The 19,087-nt window shown below is 40.9% G+C and overlaps 2 protein-coding genes and 1 long non-coding RNA gene across 4 annotated transcripts; all 3 read left to right on the top strand.

Annotated features, from left to right (window-relative positions):
- The first annotated feature begins 23 nt into the window (after nucleotides 1-23).
- Nucleotides 24-5,807, top strand: LOC121944567 (GTPase IMAP family member 2-like). Its single transcript, XM_042488400.1, has 5 exons — nucleotides 24-78; nucleotides 645-704; nucleotides 971-1,060; nucleotides 4,191-4,247; nucleotides 4,500-5,807. Exons 2-5 carry the CDS (start codon nucleotides 668-670, stop codon nucleotides 5,039-5,041), a joined length of 726 nt encoding a protein of 241 aa, XP_042344334.1. The 5' UTR covers nucleotides 24-78; nucleotides 645-667; the 3' UTR covers nucleotides 5,042-5,807.
- Nucleotides 5,808-6,695: 888 nt separating this feature from the next.
- LOC121944023 lies at nucleotides 6,696-9,293 on the top strand. Its single transcript, XR_006105892.1, has 3 exons — nucleotides 6,696-6,740; nucleotides 8,967-9,039; nucleotides 9,150-9,293. It is a non-coding gene; the product is annotated as an uncharacterized LOC121944023 (long non-coding RNA).
- A 1,677-nt stretch (nucleotides 9,294-10,970) lies between these two features.
- LOC121943944 lies at nucleotides 10,971-18,805 on the top strand. Of its 2 annotated transcripts, none has more exons than XM_042487556.1 (6): nucleotides 10,971-11,005; nucleotides 11,911-11,974; nucleotides 13,062-13,115; nucleotides 13,270-13,908; nucleotides 14,009-14,068; nucleotides 14,824-18,805. In XM_042487556.1, the coding sequence occupies exons 2-6, from the start codon at nucleotides 11,956-11,958 to the stop codon at nucleotides 17,520-17,522; spliced, it is 3,471 nt and encodes a 1,156-aa protein (XP_042343490.1). In that variant the 5' UTR covers nucleotides 10,971-11,005; nucleotides 11,911-11,955; the 3' UTR covers nucleotides 17,523-18,805. The 2 variants fall into 2 exon arrangements, with proteins under 2 accessions (XP_042343490.1, XP_042343491.1); XM_042487557.1 differs by having other exon boundaries at nucleotides 10,981-11,005; nucleotides 11,914-11,974.
- The last annotated feature ends 282 nt before the right edge of the window (nucleotides 18,806-19,087 follow it).

The following is a 19,087-nucleotide window of genomic DNA, read 5'->3' on the forward strand; positions in this document are numbered from 1 at the left end:
GAGGTGGCGGCGGCGGCGGCAGAGGTGGCGGCGGCAGCAGCAGCGGCAGTGGCGATGATGGACCCCTGCAGCCTTTCCGTAAGTTAGACCAAACTGAGTCCCAAATGTTTTCGTCTAAGTAAACATATTTACAGTGTTCTGTAGTTGTTGGGCAAACACTTTTTATTTCATTTGAATATTTGCACGTTTCAGGTTGGTAATGGTGACAGATGAATTTCAGTTCACATAAAAAAAAGTTGTGACTTCTTCATCCCTGTCAGTCCACTTTTATTGCGTTTAACAGAGATTCAGAAGTCTACTCTTTGTTGTGTTTAACACACACTATATGGACACAAGTATTAGGCCACACTTCTTAATCACTGAATTCAGGTGTTTAATTCAGTCCCATCACCATAGGTGTATCAAATCTGGATGAATGGGCCAAAATTTCCCCAAACTTCCCAAAATGTTGTAGAAAGTCTGAACCAGAAGAGCGGAAGCTGTTAAAGCTGCAAAGGAGGGACCAGCTGTATATTAATGCCTGTGGATTTAGAAAAGCTCCTGTAGGTGGCGCAATACTTTTGTCTATATGGTGTAAATGAAGTAGTCTGCACTTACAGGTGATGTGTTTTCTAATTCTTCATTTTCTTTGCTTTTCTTTGCAGCGTCGGAGTTTGAGAGGGCCGTAATGCGTCATTCACTGATCCTCTCTGAACAAGTTCTTTGTAAGTTAGACCAAACTGAGTCCCAAATGTTTTCGTCTAAGTAAACATATTTACAGTGTTCTGTAGTTGTTGGGCAAACACTTTTTATTTCATTTGAATATTTGCACGTTTCAGGTTGGTAATGGTGACAGATGAATTTCAGTTCATGTAAAAAAAAGTTGTGACTTCTTCATCCCTGTCAGTCCACTTTTATTGTGTTTAACAGAGATTCAGAAGTCTACACGTACACCTGATGTTTTCTAATTCTTTACTGTCTCTCTTTGCAGCGTCTGAGCAGATGAAAATGTACCGTTTATTGTTACGTTCTCATGGACAACTTCGGCTACATCACAGCTTCTTCTATCAAGATAAGAAAAGTGAGTCAAAAAATAGGAAGAACCAAAAAGAGAGAAAAAAAACAACAAACAGATTTTTTTTCTTGTATTTATTTATCTCATCATTTAATTGTATCTGAGGTTTTGGCAATATTGTTTTACAAACATCCATGCCAATAAAGCAAATTGATTTGAATTGAGAAAAAAAACAGCAAGGAAGTCAAAGAAAGGAGAGGGAACAAGCACTAAAACAATTGGAGAAATTAAGTCCCACTAAAAAAGCCTTTTCCAATCTCTGCTCATCTCTCTGTCTGTGTCTCTGGGCTGTTCAGTACAGGGTCCCATCTCTGGTCTCTTGAACCCCTTAACTACTGAACCTTTTTTGTGCAGGTTAAGAGTTCGGTTGTCAGGTCTCACTGTACCAGGTTTGCTGCAGCGTCCCTCATTGGTGACATTGGCCGAAGCAGATGACATCAATGTCAGAGATCAGAGGGATGTGGAGCTCCTGGCTGACAGTTTAGTGGTGTTTGGGAGGACATCTTCAGCTAAAGTGAACTGGGCGAAAAGTGAGGGTTTGCTGGTTGGGCGGTAGGCAGATAGGCAAATTGCAAAGGTACTGGGAGACCTCAGCTGGGGGCGACAGGACATGAAGGTCTCAGGGTTTTTTCTGGGAACAGAAAAGTTTCAGAGAAAGAACTGGGAGGGTGTCCAGGAGGAGGTGTGTGTCAGACTGTCTAAGTCGAAATGGCTGCTGCTGCAGCTTTCCTACAGGGGCAGGGTCCTGATCGCTAATAACTGGGTTGCCTCGACCCTTTGGCACAGACCGATAGTCCTGCCTCCACCAAGGGGCCTGGTTGAAGAGTTTCAAAGGGCGGCTGTGGACTTCTTCTGGTCAGGGCAGCACTGGATGAGGTCAGCAGTACTGTACCGGCCGGTACAGGAGGGAGGACAGGGCCTGGTGGACATTGCATCTCGCATCACAGCCTTCAGGCTGTAAACAGCACAGAAACTGCTGTACAGCTTTGGCCTGCCATGGATGGACACTTCCTGTTTGCTCTTGAGGAGGACTGGATGCTTAGGACTGGAAAAACACCTCTTCCTGCTTCAGCCCCAGTCCTTGGACGTTAGTGGTCTAAGGCCCTTTTACGAGTCCATTTTCAAGGCATGGCAGGTTTTCACGCTCCATCGGAAGGCTGTGGAGACACCAAGGATTTGGCTCTTTGAGGAAGCCCTCTTCAGGACCAGCTTCATCTCCTCTCCGGTCCTGCTGTCCGTCAGCTTGAGATCCAGGCTGAGAGAGGCTGGCAATGTCAAACTGGGTCACCTGATGAAGACGTCCATCCCTCGTCCAACAGAGCTGCTCAGTATCTGTTCTGACAGACTGCTGCTCAGGCTGGTGGAGGAGGTCTGTGCTTCCCTGCCAGCTGCCCTCAGTTTCCTGCAGACCGAACTCTATCTGACCAGTGGGATGATGAATATGAGTACGTCTTCCCTTCCCTGGCGGTCTGTCCTGCTGTTGGGGAGTGGCAGGATGAGGGAGACACCCTGCTGTATCTTTGGACCCCTGAGCTGGGAGACTTTGAGTCTGCGGGGAGAAAAGCCGTCTATCATGTCAGTGTGAAGGTTTCAAACTTAGGCTCGCTGGCAGGGGTGAAGGGTTGAGGTGGACAGAGTTTGGCGTTGGATCGTCTCCTCTGGGCTGTTGGCGGTCCCTGTACAAAGCCCCCGTTGATAAACTGACGGGTGACCTCCAGTGGAGGATTGTACATGGGGCCATAGCTAGGAACAGGTACCTGGTGCACCTGGATCCTGGTCCAGGGGACCGCTGTCCATTCTGCTCACATACAGAAACACTTCAACATCTGTTGATTGAGTGCTCCAGACTCCTCAGGGTGTCCAGGCAGGTACAGGACAGGGTCTATACAGGTACAGGACTGGATTCAGGGTTTACACACACTGACCCCACACTGGCCATCTGGAGCTCAAGGAGGAGCCGTGTGACAGGTGAGGGGTCACAGGACGTGGTTCAGGTGCTAAAGGGGACTCTGGCAGCTCGGCTCAGGGTGGATTTGGGTTTTTACAGCTTAACAGGACTGAGACTTTTGTTGATATTGGGGGGTGCGGGAGGTGCTCTGTTTGGTTCAGGAGAACTCATTGGTGGTCCACTTTTGATGTCTTTCTGATGTGTTTCTGATCTGTTTCGGCTTATCGTGTCTTTGCTGGACTTCACTGTTGTGGTCTTTAATCTGTTTCTGGTTTGTAACTTTTCATGAGAAGACAAGTATGTGAGCAGGAGGCACCTTGAAATAAAGATCAAAAATCTCTCTCTGTCTCACTGTCTGTCTCTCTCTCTGTCTCTCTCTCTCTGTCTCTGTCTCGCTTTTTCTCTGTCTCTCTCTGTCTCTGTCTGTCTGTCTCTCTCTGTCTCTGTCTGTGTGTCTCACTCTCTCTGTCTCTCTCTGTCTCTGTCTGTGTGTCTCTGTCTCTCTGTCTCTGTCTCTGTCTCTGTCTCTCTCTGTCTCTGTCTGTGTGTCTCTGTCTCTCTGTCTCTGTCTCTCTCTGTCTCTGTCTGTGTGTCTCTGTCTCTGTCTCTCTGTCTCTGTCTCTGTCTCTCTCTGTCTCTGTCTGTGTGTCTCTGTCTCTCTGTCTCTGTCTCTGTCTCTCTCTGTCTCTGTCTGTGTGTCTCTGTCTCTGTCTCTCTGTCTCTGTCTCTGTCTCTGTCTCTCTCTCTGTCTCTGTCTCTGTCTGTGTGTCTCTGTCTCTCTGTCTCTCTCTGTCTGTGTGTCTCTGTCTCTGTCTCTCTGTCTCTGTCTCTCTCTCTGTCTCTGTGTCTCACTCTCTCTGTCTCTGTCTCTGTCTCTCTGTCTCTGTCTCTCTCTCTGTCTCTGTGTCTCACTCTCTCTGTCTTTTGTTAGGATTGTAATTGTGTTTTGGGAGGAGAAATAAATGGACATAGATTTGTGTCTGAACAAACATTAAGAAAGCACAGAGAGTGAGCCCACAGACTGATTTCTTCCTGCAAAGACGGTCCTCTGGTCTGACGTGGTGTGGAGGTCCTTTAGGTCCTGTGGATTAGACCGACATCACTGCGTCTGACCAGAGGTTTGATAACTAAAGTGCCAGTTTGTGTGAATGTATGTGACAGCTGATGGCACATTTTCTGTCTTTTCAGAGCCAGAAAAGAAGAGTATGACACGCTGCCACAGCTTTGAATTCCTGCCACCAGATTGTAAGTTAAACTGACCTGGATCAGAAACATTTTTATGCACATTAACATCTAGATTTTCAGCTTTTGAAGTTGATTGGCACAAACCCACATTTTGTTCCATTTACATATTTGTAAGTTGACTAGTGAATTTCTAAGTTGATAATAGATGATGGTCCATCATAAAAAGTCCAGCTGTGGCTTTCTCACTGATTGTTTTTTAATTTGATTGTAGTGAGAAAGGATTCAGTTTACTCTCAGTGTTTTCCTCTCCAGTGTCTGAGCTGAGGGTCGTTCTGCTGGGGAGCAGCTGGTCTGAGAGGAGCTCGGTGGGGAACTTCATCCTGAGAGAAACACATCATTGGGCTCAGTTTAACCCTGAGGAAGAACCATTCGGCTGTGTGACGAAAATCGGACAGTTTAATGAGAAACGCATAGTTCTCATCAACACTCCAGATCTGCTGGTTCTGAACAGAATCCTCAGACTGGATGTAAAATTCTGCTCTTATCCTGGACCTCATGTGTTCCTGCTGGTTCTGCAGCCCGAAGACTTCACTCATCTCGATGAGATGAGACTCTGCAGAGTCCTGAAACTCTTCAGTGATCGATCATTTGATCATTCACTGGTCCTCATATCAACACCCAGAGAGGAGAGTCCAGGTTTCATGGAAAGATACAGGCAGCACCCCCCCATAAAAGAAATGATCAGGAAATGCAGATACAGGTTTCTGTGGAGAAAGGACCTCGAATTTCCAGAGCTGTTAACACGGCTGGGTCAAATTGTGAAAGAGAACAATGGAGCGCATGTTTGTCCGTAGTATATTTGGACCAAAGTAAGTTGGATGTAAGTGAGAGATCGATGTAAAAATTATTTAGAGATCTCTGAAATTGGACAAACGCAGATCTGAGATCAAATAAGTTCAGAAACGAATTTGAGCACAAATATCGTTTTAAACAGTCATTTTTCTCCACATATTATCTATGCATATGTATTATCTGTACATATATTATAGCTACAGGCCAGTTTTTAAACTCCTGTGTCCACCAGTGGTGTGGGAATCTTTTGTAAATAAACAACTGTGTACGTTCTTATCTGCAAATGCTATTTTAAGTGCCTGTTAATCAGAGTTAAGAGCAGACCACAGCACCATTACAGCAGCAACTGTGGTTGTAAATGATATCGTTTTAACTCTTGATCTTAGGAAACACAGTGTAGCTACGACACAAAAAATAATGGAACAGAAAAACAGATTAAGAGGACTCACAACTCTGCAAAATATTTCAAATAATATTTCGTATTTCTCAGGTTTGTTTTTTTTCAAGACCTTCCCGTGATTAATTATTTTCCTAAACAAAGAAGATTTGAATACTGCAAAATGAAAAATGTTTTTCATCTATATGTGTTTTTTCCACTATTATTTTTGTGTCTTATGATTTACTCTTTGGTTGTCAGGTTGCTTTTGGCTGTGTTTTGATTTTTTTAGTCACTGCTCTGGTTCAGTTGGTTTCATTTAAAATATGTGACCATATGTGATTTACCTTAAATTCAATAAAGTTCATTTACAAAAGCACAGCAGGGATAAATGGGTGTGTCGTCCATCTTTATGAGCTGTCTGTGGGATCCACACTACAGGACGCCAAAGAGACACTTTTCGGCTTTCAGTTTTTTTTTTTGTTTTTTTTTTTGGCTCAGTTTACTTATTTTAGCCTAAATCCTAAATTCACAGGAAATATTAAGCAAAACATGTCAAACTACACATCAGACAAATCAGGTTGTTTTAAAATGAAAATAGGAATAATTTCAAAATGTTTTGTTTTCACAAATAAAAGTTTAGATTTGTTTTTTTTTGCTTGGCTTGGCAGCTATTTCAGATAAAACAAAAGCCTTACAATGGCAGCGTTTTGTTTTAAATAAAAAAAGAAGATATGGTTTAAAGAAATGATGTGTTTGCACTGACAATGAGCGGAGCAGCAGGGACTGGCAGGGTGGCTGCACTGTTAATATGTGTGCTGGTCACTGCTGTAGCTTGGTGTTGTTTCTCTCTATTGTGTGTATTTGTTTGTCTGTGGGCAGCTGGTTTGGCTGCTGTAACGCCTGAACAAAGCTAATGTGTTTTCTGGTGCGTATTTATGTGCTTTTGCACAGTGGTTTGGGCAATGCTGCTGTTTAATTGTGCTACGTTAGGCAGTGTCACTTGTCACTGTTCAACTGTTGTGTATTTGTGCCTTTTTCTGCGCCTTTATGCGGCGCCGCTGGTCATGCTATTGTGTTGGTTTGTGCGTATTTACGCGCGGCGTGCGTCTTTACTCAGTGTTGTTGATTGTCGCTCAGCCGTTTTTATTGGTATTTGCACACATCTTGATCTTGTACACATCACGTTCTTCTTCTCTGACTGTTTCAAACGTTTTTAACGACGTCCTCTGCGACGTACATGAACGCGCAGGTGTCGCGCGCATTTCCGGCATTTTTTACTTTCTCTTTAGTGTCGCGTGATGGCGCCGCTCAGACCTCAGCCGGTGAGTAAACCGATAAAAACAAATCAAAGAAATGATCGATTAAAAGTGCTGACAGAGGGAGATCTGCAGGTGATCTGGAGTCTGTGAGGAGAATCGATGATTTTATGGATTCAAAAGTAACTTTGGCTCCAAAAAAAGCCGCCAAACGTCCTGCAAGAAAACTGAGTTTGTGTTTGAGGTGATTTTAGGATTCAGAGGAAAATGATTCAGACAGATTCAACCAAAAAACACCTCAAATAGTTTCTGTTCAACCTAAATTTAGCCGTTTATTGTTTTTTTTTCTGATGGATGAATATCAGAGGGAATTCCGCCATTTTTAGAGGACTTTTTTTATTCTGACCGGTTCCTTTTTTTTTTTTTTTAAACTTTATTTAGAATATAAAGTACAAACAGTCAATGATACCGATTCAAAAACTCAAAATACAAAGATGACACGAGGCAATGGCAATAAGTGAAATAAAAAGGAATAAATGAATGGATGACAGATTTCTGCCACTCCAAATAATGCTAATAATAATCAATATTTGGAGTGTTAATAATAATAATAATAATAATAATAATAATAATAATAATAATAATAACATAATTCTGGGTGAGCGTTAGTTAAAAATGCATTTCTTATTGTTTACAATGAGTCAGAGGATTTGACTTTATGAATATGAAATTTCTCCATTAAAGAGGTTAACATCAACATCATCAACAACAATAATACATCATTTCTTATCTTTAAGTTAGAAGTAATTTATGACATTTTTTTGAAAACGTATTTGTTGTTAAAAAAATACGTTTAAAAAGATGAATTTTGAGAAACACAAGTTGACTTATTTAATATTATTGTTGTTGTGGTTGTTGTTTTATGGAATATTTTCAAACTCCGACAGGAAGTTACATTCAGACACCTGAAGTTACATTCAGACACCTGAAGTTACATTCAAACATCTGAAGTTACATTCAAACATCTGAAGTTACATTCAGACATCTGAAGTTACATTCAAACATCTGAAGTTACATTCAAACATCTGAAGTTACATTCAAACATCTGAAGTTACATTCAAACATCTGAAGTTACATTCAGACACCTGAAGTTACATTCAGACACCTGAAGTTACATTCAGACACCTGAAGTTACATTCAGACACCTGAAGTTACATTCAGACACCTGAAGTTACATTCAGACATTTGGACAAACGTTTGGATTTCTTCATTTTTGAACATTTTCTGTGGAAAAAGAAGAATCTCTCGCAGCGTCCTGACTGAACCTGTCCTGCTGCTGCTGCATGTTTCACTGTTGTTAAAGTTAAATCTGCAGGTTTTTTTCCTGGTGGAGGTGCTGGACTATGTTCAGTCCTCCTGGTTTTAGTGAGTCAGGACACGAGGAAACCGTCCGTGTTTTTGAAGGAGCGGCCGTCAGTTAGTCACCGTGTCAAAGTACGACCTGAGAGCGGCCTCACATGAAGACGCTCAAAGTGTCAAATGTTTCAGCTTTCACTGCCTGTTCTCCCAACATGTGGGCTGAATAATATTTTTTTTTTCAAATAAATATAACATTTATATATAGATTTATATATTTTTCTTTAAATAAATAAATAAATTCATGTGAATTTCTTTTTTTATCAGCATTTTTAAGTTAAATACAGACAAATCAATAACATGCATACAATGCATATAAATAAAGGCAAAGATATATATATATATATATATATATATATATATATATATATATATATTTATTTATATTTATATTAAGGCAAATCGGTTTTAACAGTTTACAGACCGTACAAGCATTTACAAATGAACAGCACAGGAATAAATCAATCAATCAATAGATCAATATGTATATTGGCACGCTGGCGCCCTCCTGAGGAGTGAAAAAACACACTAAGGCCAAGCAGGAAGTACACGGTTCAGAGTAAAAAAACAACAAAAAAAAAAAACAATAAAATACATAAGTAAATAAATGACAGTTCAAAGTTTAAAAAAGAAATAAACGGATAAATACATAAATAAATAAATAAATAAGTAAAAGTTTTTTTAAAAAAACCCTTTAAATAATAAAAAATCTATATGTAAATGATTAAGGTCATAAGACAGAGGACACACGAGCGATGGACACACACGACGTTAAAATAAAGTGTTAATTTCAGAGACGAGTGTGGACGTTTCACAGCCTCTGACACTCAGGATGAAAACAGACTTTGAGTGACGGTTTGTTGACGTGTTTTGCAGGACGGATGGACACGCAGAGCTGTTTGACATCTGCAGGAGTCCTCAGAGGACACACTGAGCAGCTCTGACACTCGTAGGTCCTCACTGTCTGTCCAAAGACATGAATTCATTTCAGTTCATGATGTCTTTCTGAGCGTGTAAAGAGCGTCAGAGACATTTTAATATTTGAAATTTTCCCTCCAGGTGATCTCTGATGTTTTCAGCAGAGCGCGTCATGGCGACCGCAGCATCAGGTGAGTCCTGTCAGACTGTCCTCTCTCGCTGTCCACATGTGAGACTCATAATGAAAGACTTCTGTCCTCAGAGTTTCAGTCAAAAATAAGAATAAGAAGATAAGTTCAGAAGCAGTCATAATTTAAGTCCTTAGGCCCCATTTTAATATCACACACACTCGCATGGCTCTTTGCACAAAATGTGCTTTTCAAAGTCAAATCTTAAAAAATAATATACGTATGAAACATCAGTCCTAATCATAAATATCAAACATTCATTCTCTTTTTTTTTAGTCCTTTGAATGTCAGATTTTTTTCACGATGCTGCTACGTTTTTACATGGAAAAAAACACCAAAAAATAATTTAATTAAAAATGAAAATCGATTTTTCAATTTACTACATGCAGAGTAGATTTTTAAAAAAATTTTAGGTGCTGACAGTCTGGGATATGTCAGTGTGTGAGTGTAGCTGCCGACAGTCTGGGATATGTCAGTGTGTGAGTGTAGCTGCTGACAGTCTGGGATATGTCAGTGTGTGAGTGTAGCTGCTGACAGTCTGGGATATGTCAGTGTGTGAGTGTAGCTGCTGACAGTCTGGGATATGTCCGTGTGTGAGTGTAGCTGCTGACAGTCTGGGATATGTCAGTGTGTGAGTGTAGCTGCTGACAGTCTGGGATATGTCCGTGTGTGAGTGTAGCTGCTGACAGTCTGGGATACATCAGTGTGTGAGTGTAGCTGCTGACAGTCTGGGATATGTCAGTGTGTGAGTGTAGCTGCTGACAGTCTGGGATATGTCAGTGATCAGCAGCTACATTGACTGTGACAGGTCACCTCGTGGAAATAGCATGTATTTCCTCCATATGCCAAATATGGTCAAAATGACCTCATCAGGTGGAAAATAGTCAAAATGACAAATTTTGTGTCTTACTTGACATCAGGGCTGCACAGTGACTCCAGTGTTAATCACCGTCACAGTTTTGGCCTCCCATGATAATATGAACATGATCGACTATGATATGGACATTTAAAATGTTCTGCTTATGGAAAAAAGTGCTGCACATCAAATCAAACGCTCCCTAAACTAACAGCCAAACTAACATGCACCCTGCGGCCGCAACCCGAGAAAAACGGTGCTGCTGCTGGGACTGCAGACGGCACAACGAACCACCGTCATCCGTTGTCTGGAAGTATTTTGGATTCAGTAGAGACCAAACCGTAGAAAAGAAAGAGTGCATAAAAGTTTTGTCTGTGTTGAAGCACCTGAAAAACTCTACAGTCTGCAGGACGATAAATGCGTGAAGACCTGAAGGAGATAACATCACTAACATCAGCGAACCGTTAGTCTCAGTCCTGATCCAGCATCAGCACCCGCGAGCACGCAGCGCATAACGGCACCATGAACACGCTTAATAAATGAATACATAAATAAAGACAGCAGCCGATAGATGAATGATGAACTATGAAATAAATAAGCAGCTTCTGCCAGAATAGTTCAGCCCTACCTGGATCTGAGGTCTGGAAGGTGGATCCTCTGGTCCAGTTTGGAAGTATTTCAAACACCATGATGAAGATGGATCAGGAAAATGTTGGCTCCAATGAAACACTGGGAAAAAAGGGAGAAATAAGATGATCAGTGCGAGTGAAAACAATTCAGAGCTAAACAGAGTTAAAATTACATCTCAACGTTGTCCAGCAGGTGGAGCTCTAACATAAACGACATTTCTGGCTGCTGGGAGACTTTTTTTTTTCTTTTTTTTAACGTTGTAGTTTGACAGTTTTTGACTTTCACTTTCATCAGCGAATGTGTCGCAGCAAGAATTGCAGCAGGTGAGTAAACTCGACCAAAACTAGATAAAGAAAGATAAGTGATGAAGTTGGTAGTGGGCTGTATGAGTATTTTGATGGGTCAACAGAGCTGATAATAGAATAATAACATAATAACAGATCTATGTGGGGTTTTGTGTCGTGAGGTTGAAAGCGAACACCCATCCGACAGTCTGCAGGAAAACATGATTTTTAGTGTTTCTCTCTCAACTGAGAAGTCTTGATTTGTTTACCTATTATTTGTTAGCTATTGTCTATTTATAAAGCCAATTTTCACAAACACGGTTTGCCTCAGAGGGCTTTATAGTGTTAGCTATTACCTGTTAGCTATTACCTGTTACCTATTATGTTACCTATTACCTGTTAGCTATGACCTGTTATTTATGACCTGTTACCTGTTAGCTAATTGTTTGTTGGATGCCCACACAATATGGCGGTTCCAACTCACAACACCCATAATGCACTGTGTGATGGCGTCACGTTGTCAAGCTCTATTCCAGATATCATGTGACAAGGAAGACCAAAGTGCTGACCGCTCATGTTTTAATATTGTAAATATGTAGCAAGATAAAATTTCACTCTGCCTAAACCGATATTTGTTGAAACAATATCACAAAAAATAAACTTTTGGTATTATTTTAGTTTAGCGAGACATTTTTTACATAGGTTGTTACTATGATTACACTCAGTTTTAGAAACTGAATCGGCTTTCTTTGCCAAAAATGTTTGTGATCTAATATTTACAAAACCAAATTTGAGGGTCTTGTTGGGGCTGCAGTTTTCAGTAATATGAGAATCTGTAGAGATGACATCAGCACTGAAATGCACTGAAGTTTGTTGTGTAAAAATATTTTGCTGACTAATGTAATTTATATGTTAATTATTCTTCCTCTTGGTTCTTAATGCAGCAGTCTTCAGCTGAATCAGCGTCTGGTGTTTTCAGCAGTGCCATCATGGCGACTGCAGAGTCAGGTGAGTCCACTCTGACTTTATTAGTCTGAATAAAAGACTGTCTTCTCTCTCTGTCCACATATTACTGTCCTTTGTCCTAAATTCAACTAAACACAAGAAACTTGTGCTCCAACCTTAAATCTGGTCTTTGAGTCTCGAATTAACAAGCTACAGCTGTCCATCATTAAATAAGTGATTGGACAGGAAACGCCTTAGCTCTATCAAATATCAAAAGATATTAAAGATATATAAAAGAGAAAGTAAGACAGGTCTTTTGAAAATGAGCTGTGCAACAGCAATAATCCTCGATGCAAAACATAGTGCAGCGGAGCGCCGATGCCGATAATTTACATTAATGATTTTCAGTTTCAACACTAAATGCTATATGAAAACAAAAAATAATCACAAAAATCCTACTTCCCATGCCTTTGCATTTTTTTTTTCAGAGGTCAAAGGTCAAATCTATTTATATAGCACATTTATAAACAACCATGGTTGACCAAAGTGCTCTACAAAAGTCCTGGACGAAACAAATACATAGAGTTCAGTATAAAATGGACACGTAAAAACAAACATACGGAAACAACAGCTCAATGTAAGTCAAAGGCCCACGAGAAGAAGTGGGTCTTGAGCAAAGACCTAAAATTCTGCAGTCTGAGCTGGTCTAATATGATGTGGTAAGTTGTTCCACAGTTTAGGAGCTGCCTCCACAAAAACTCGGTCACCTTTTGTTGTTAGATGAGCTTTTGGAACAAGGAGAAGCGGCTCATGTGATGACCTCAGTGATGATGAGCTCTACAGGATACTGAGGGGCCAGATCATTTACTATTTTAATGACAATAAAATCTTAAAATCAATCCTGAAAGGGGCTGTTAAGATCTACATAATTTTGGATCGGGTTATCCTCGGGTCCATTCGGAACATGTCTTACACTGTTCTGGGGTTATTTTCAGTTTTCTCCTTTTTTATGTTGGGTCTGTTTCAGATCTGATCCAAAGTTTTAGAAGACTCCATGTGACATTGTAATGACGACTGTTAATGTGTCACAAAGGTATAATGTAGATTACACGTGATTAAGTAAACAAATGCTGTGTTCTGTTAATAACAGGTGATCTGCCCCCCCTGAAGCGCAGACACAGCAATGAGTGGCAGCCACCTCACAGTAAGTCAAACTGAACTGTGTTTCCCTGCTATGTGACAATATCTGAGCTTACAGCGTTTTATAGGCAGAATCTTAAACAGCTATTAAACCAAATATTAACAAATTCAATTCTGCTATGAACCAATCTCTCTTACTAAACTTTTGTTTTCAACAGTGTCTGAGCTGAGGGTTGTTCTGTTGGGTAACAGCTGGTCTCAGAGGGTCTCTGTGGGGAACTTCATACTGGGAGAACCAGCATTTAACCCTGATGGAGAACCAAACTGCTGTTGGAGAGTCAGGGGACAATTAAGGGGGGAAAAGATAGTCGTCGTCAACACTCCAGATCTGCTGCATCCCAACATCTCTGAAAACACACTCACAGAACATGTAGACACCTGTGTGAGATACTCTGATCCTGGACCTCATGTGTTCCTGCTGGTTCTGCAGCCTGAAGACTTCACTGAGGAACAAAAAGTGAAGCTCTGCAGAGTCCTTGAAAGGTTCAGTGATTGGTCATTTGATCATTCCCTGGTACTGATGTCAGCACCCACAAAGGATTCGGGGTCACAGAGAAAATACAAGGAACATCCTCCATTAAAAGACATGATCAGAAAATGCAGGTACAGATACCTGAAGCAGAAGAACCTCGAACGTTCAAAGCTGTTAACACGTTTGGGTCAAACTGCAAAAGAGAACAAAGGAGAGCATGTGAGCTGTGATGTGTTTGAGGACGCAGTAGCTGCTTTACCAGCTGGTCATCGAGGTCCAAAACAAGAAACACAGACTCCTATCACAGATGCTGTTAAAGCTGCTGGTAGGTGCAGAAACATTTCTGACGAGGCAAACTTTGTTTGCTCGAATACTGCTTCATAAAAGTATGAAATTAAGTTGCTAATGAACGATATCTTTTACAGGGCTGCACGTGAGTCAAAGAATCCGTCCTCTACCCCAAGACAGAAACCCTGTGACTCACAGTAAGTACATTTATCACAGTGCAAATCATGTTTTTGAAAATATTTCTTTGTGACAGCTTTTCTCCAGGATTATATCAAGCACTATTTTTCATCACTGAAACGCCAAAGAGTGTAATACTCTCTCAAAAAATGTAAACACAACACAAATGTTTTTGCTCCCATTTGTCACAGGTTCAAGATAAAAACCTGAAACTTTTTATGCACTCAGTAAATGTTTCTCTCACATTTTCATCACAAATTTGTTAAAAACAACTTTAGAAAGAACTGGTCCTTCAAACTGACAGGTGTGGCACATCAAGATGCTGATTAAACACCATCATTACTACAAAGGTGTGCGTTGGGATGGTGATAATAAAAGCTCTAAAATGTCCAGTAGCTCACCTGGTAGTTTATTAAAGCTACGTCCTTGGCTGCAGCGGCCACAGGTTCGACTCCCAACCCGTAGCCCTTTGCTACATGTAATCCCCTTTCTCTCGCCTCCATCAATCTGAAGCTGTCTTATCAGATAAAGTCAAGAAGAGATTTTTGGAAACAGAATTTCCAGGAGATGGAGTATTTTCAATGCACACCTAAACCCAGGTTAATAGTAAATACGATGACAACCCATCACATTTTAACAGAATGTGACACTATGCATTGAACTACAACTCTGGCCGAGCCAGGAGACAGCTGAAGAGATTCCCTATTGTAGGCAAAGTGTGGTGATTTCAGCTTCATAAAGAGTTTATGTCATTGTTTTCTCTGTGGCATTACAGCACCTGGATACAGGATTGTGCTGCTGGGAAAAAGTGAGGACAAACAGACAAAACTCAGTAACTTGATCATCGGGGACCAAAGATTTCATTACCAAAGACTCCACTTTACCAAACAAAGGGTAGTCAACTGTGGAGAGTGGAGAGGAAAACCTGTAACAGTAGTGAAAACTCCAAACATGTTCAGTCTGTCTGAGGAGGCCGTGAAACGAGAGGTGAAGAGCTGTGAGACTCTTTGTCCTCCTGGACCAAATGTCCTGCTGCTGTTAGTGAAACCTTTTGAGTTCACTGAAGAGGACAGAGAAACACTGAAGGTCATCCTGAGTCTGTTTGGTCGAGATGCTTTGAATCACTCGATGGTCGTCATGACACATGATGGGAGTGAAATGAGTGTCACCGTTAATGAACTCCTTAAAGACTGTGGAGGACGACACTACAGCATGTCTGAAAACAACCACACATCACTGATGGAGAGGATTGAAGAAACAGCAAATAAAAACATCACACCAGCTTTAAACCTGGTTCTGTGTGGGAGGACAGGAGCAGGGAAGACTTCAGCAGCCAAGGCCATTTTAGGTCAGACAGAGCTTCATCCAGAGAGTGTTAAACATCAGGGAGAGGTGTGTGGACGTCCAGTGTCCCTGGTGGAGCTGCCTGCCTTGTATGGAAAACCTCAGGAGGCAGTGATGGAGGAATCATTCAGGTGTGTGTCCCTCTGTGATCCTGAGGGCGTCCACGCCTTCATCCTGGTCCTACCTGTGGGTCCCCTCACCGTTGAAGACAAGGGAGAGTTAAAGACCATCCAGGACACATTCAGCTCTCGAGTCAATGACTTCACCTTGATTCTGTTCACTGTGGAGTCAGATCCTACAGCTCCTGATGTTGTTAACTTTCTAAAGAAAAGCAGAGACATCCAGGAGCTCTGTGAGAGCTGTGGAGGAAGATACGTTGTTCTTAATGTCAGGGACCAGCAGCAGATCCCAGAGCTGCTGGATGCTGTGGAAAAGATGAAATTCGGTGGATCGGGATTCTTCACGATGAAGATGTTTACCAGTGCTCAGGTGGAGAAGATTGTAGAGTGGAAAAATACTACTGCAAGACTCAAAGCTGAACTGGAGGATCTAAAGCATAAAAGTGAAATAGGAATCGATGACAACATTCAGAGCAGAGAGTGTCTCAGGATGGTGTTGATTGGGAAGACTGGCAATGGGAAAAGTGCAACTGGAAACACCATTTTGGGCAAAGAACATTTTAAATCTAAAGGCTCGTCAAAGTCGGTCACTAAGTTTTGTGAGAAAGCAACAGGACAGTTTGATGGACAGTCTGTTGTTGTGGTCGACACTCCCGGCTTGTTCGACACAACTCTGTCCAATGATGAAGTTCAACAGGAACTTCTAAAATGCATCAGCATGTTGTCTCCTGGACCTCATGTGATCTTACTGGTGCTGCAGATCGGTCGCTTTACACAAGAGGAAAAAGACTCCGTGGAGCTGATCAAGAAATGTTTTGGAAAGAGGTCTGAAGATTATATCATTATCATCTTCACCAGAGGAGACGATCTCAATCAGTCAATTGAGAGTTACATAGAGGACTGTGATGACATTTTGAAGAAACTGATTAATGACTGTGGAGGAAGATACCGGGTCTTCAATAATAAAAATCAGACAGATCGCACACAAGTCAGAGAGTTGATGATGAGGTCCAACAAAATGATGAAGGAAAATGACGGCAGCTGCTACACCTCAGAGATGTTCCAAGAGGCCGAGGAAGCCATTCAGAGGGAGGTGGAGAGGATCCTGAAGGAGAAAGAAGAAGAGATGCAGAGACAGAAAGAGGAACTTCAGAGAAAACACGAGGAGGAAATGGAAGCAGTGAAGCAACGAATGGAACAACAGAAAGCAGAAATTGAACAGGAGAGAAAACTAAGAACAAAACAACTTACAGAAATGGAGGAAAACATAAAAAAGGAGCGTGAACAGAGGGAGAGAGAAAAGGAAATTAGAGAAAAAGAGGAAAGGAGGAGAGAAGGGCAGGAAGAAGCTAAAAAACAAGAATGGAAAGATAAACTTGCAGCTCTGGAGAAAAAAATTAAGTCAGAATCAGAAGAAAAGCAAACCATTGACAGGGAGTTGGAGCAAAGCAGAGAAGAGATGAAGAAGAAACAAGAGGACTGGGAGAGGGAAAGAAAACAATGGTGGGACAAACGAAATCAAGAAAATGAACAGAAACGTCAGGATGAGCACACAAAACTCACAAAGCTCCAACAAGAGTATGAGCAGGAGAGAGAAAAACATGAAAATAAAAGAAAGGAAGAAGATCGAAACAGACGAGAACAAGAGGAGAAGGAGAGAAAAGAATTAGAGGAAAATTATAAGAAACAAATGAAGGAAATGAAGAAGAAATATGAAGAGGAGGCCAGAAAACAAGCTGAAGAATTCAATGAGTTTAGACAGAAATACACCAAGGACTTTACAGCGCTGGTAGAGAAGCACATGGAGGAAATACAGGAATTACAGAAAAAGCATCAGAGACAAATGCAGGAGACAGAGGAGAGCCACAGCAAAGAGTACGATCTGTTACAAAACCTCTCAAGTCACAAAGAAAAAACACTAAAAGAAGAAACAGAGAACCTGAAGAAAAAGCACGAAGAAGAAATAAATGAACTAAAACAGAAATACAATGACAAATGTATCATCCTCTGATCCTCCAGCTGACTCTTGATCATTATGACGTTAACATCACAGGACATCATTTGAACATCTTTTAACAGCAGGTTTCTGGACTGTTAATGCTCAAAGTGCCCAGTTGGGTCACTGAAGTCCAGTTCAGACAAAAGACTCATTACAAGGTAAAACTGTTTTAGAGTTGCAGAATAAGTTGCAGAGGTGTCAACTAGCTGGTCTGAGCTCGATTCAAGCCGGCACCTGCGTCTTAGTTTGTCATGTCATCAGTCACCTGTCTCAATAGCCAATCAGCTTGTTGGCAAGTCAACTGGCCAAGTCAATAACAAACTTTCAACAGACGAAGAGTTGGCCTACTGTTGCATTCTCCGACAGCAGCCCTTCATCCTCACCGAGCCCGTCTCATTTACATCCCTGCAGCTGTTAACACGTGTTGGTCTCTGTCCTCACGGTGTGACGGTGTCAGACGGTGAATCTCTGCTGATGCTCTTGTCAAACACACTCAATGATTTGTTAATCTGCACTGATTATTTAAATTATTGTGGCGTTTCATTATGAATAAGGTCCATATGAAGCTCTGTTTTTTTATTATGTGTTTTCTGTTTCAACCCTGCTAGAAATGCAATTGCAGCAAGTGCTTCAGTATCATCAATATCAATTTTAATTCCATATTTTAAGAAGCCACAAAATATATTCAGCTTCAAAATAAGAAACAGAAGAGGCAGACTCCATAGAGTTGTTGTGACAAGGACGGCAACGCACTGGCTCATTGAATTGATGCAAAGGTTTTCACAACATTGCAGACCAGCGCATTGCAAACAGTTGCAAGTTTCAGTTTGTCTTGTCCTTAATCTTTAGTCAAAAATGGGCTTAAGGAAAAATACCACCATTTCTAATATTTTGATTTTAACCATTTTTAAAATTTATTTATTTATTTTTTTTAACAAGTAATCAATTAGTTCATGGTCTCTGGAAGCCCACAAAGTGCTTCTTGTTCTTATTGTTTGCAAACGGCTGCAAAATGTGACAGCAAGCAGGTGTACCTTAAGTTTTACTTGTTGTATCAGTTTTAACAGCATTTAACCAGTTTCCGCCTGTAGCAAAATAGCATGTATCATCTTTTGTATATTTTAAATGTATATTTTAAAATATTTAGAGAGTGCAGTCAGCCTTTTATCAGCCCACAAGCCCACACACACACACAAAAACACACAAATTTAGATCGAAAAAATATGTTCTTGTACCATAAAGCTACAGCACTGTGTCTCTCCTTCAACCTGTCTGAATAAATATTTTGAAAGCAATTCCCGATTTTGTCTGCTTTCTGCCTCCTCACAGAAACACCAACAGTCACACTGCTGAGATATAAGTTCATTCTTGATGTTTAGGACAAACAATCTGGATCACAGCACATGATTTTCTGCAGCAGATGGAGTTTGCCCTGTTGATATGTTCAACCCCTGTTCCAAAAAAGTTGAGTTACTGTGTAAAATATAAGTAGAAAAAGAATGCAATAATATGCAAAATCTTTTTGAACAATATTGATGACAATAAAAAGACTTTTTTTTAATGTTTAAACAAATAAA

Source organism: Plectropomus leopardus, chromosome 6, assembly GCF_008729295.1.
Source record: "Plectropomus leopardus isolate mb chromosome 6, YSFRI_Pleo_2.0, whole genome shotgun sequence".
In the NCBI taxonomy this organism is placed as follows: Eukaryota; Metazoa; Chordata; class Actinopteri; order Perciformes; family Serranidae; genus Plectropomus; species Plectropomus leopardus.

Bases quoted from the DNA above. Each gene is read 5' to 3' on its own strand.
- LOC121944567 (XM_042488400.1), top strand. From the start codon at position 668: ATGCGTCATTCACTGATCCTCTCTGAACAAGTTCTTT. The intron at 705-970 runs GTAAGTTAGACC...CTCTCTTTGCAG, and splicing joins CCTCTCTGAACAAGTTCTTT to CGTCTGAGCAGATGAAAATG. The intron at 1,061-4,190 runs GTGAGTCAAAAA...CTGTCTTTTCAG, and splicing joins CTTCTATCAAGATAAGAAAA to AGCCAGAAAAGAAGAGTATG.
- LOC121943944 (XM_042487556.1), top strand. The intron at 13,909-14,008 runs GTAGGTGCAGAA...TATCTTTTACAG, and splicing joins AGATGCTGTTAAAGCTGCTG to GGCTGCACGTGAGTCAAAGA. The intron at 14,069-14,823 runs GTAAGTACATTT...GTGGCATTACAG, and splicing joins CAGAAACCCTGTGACTCACA to CACCTGGATACAGGATTGTG.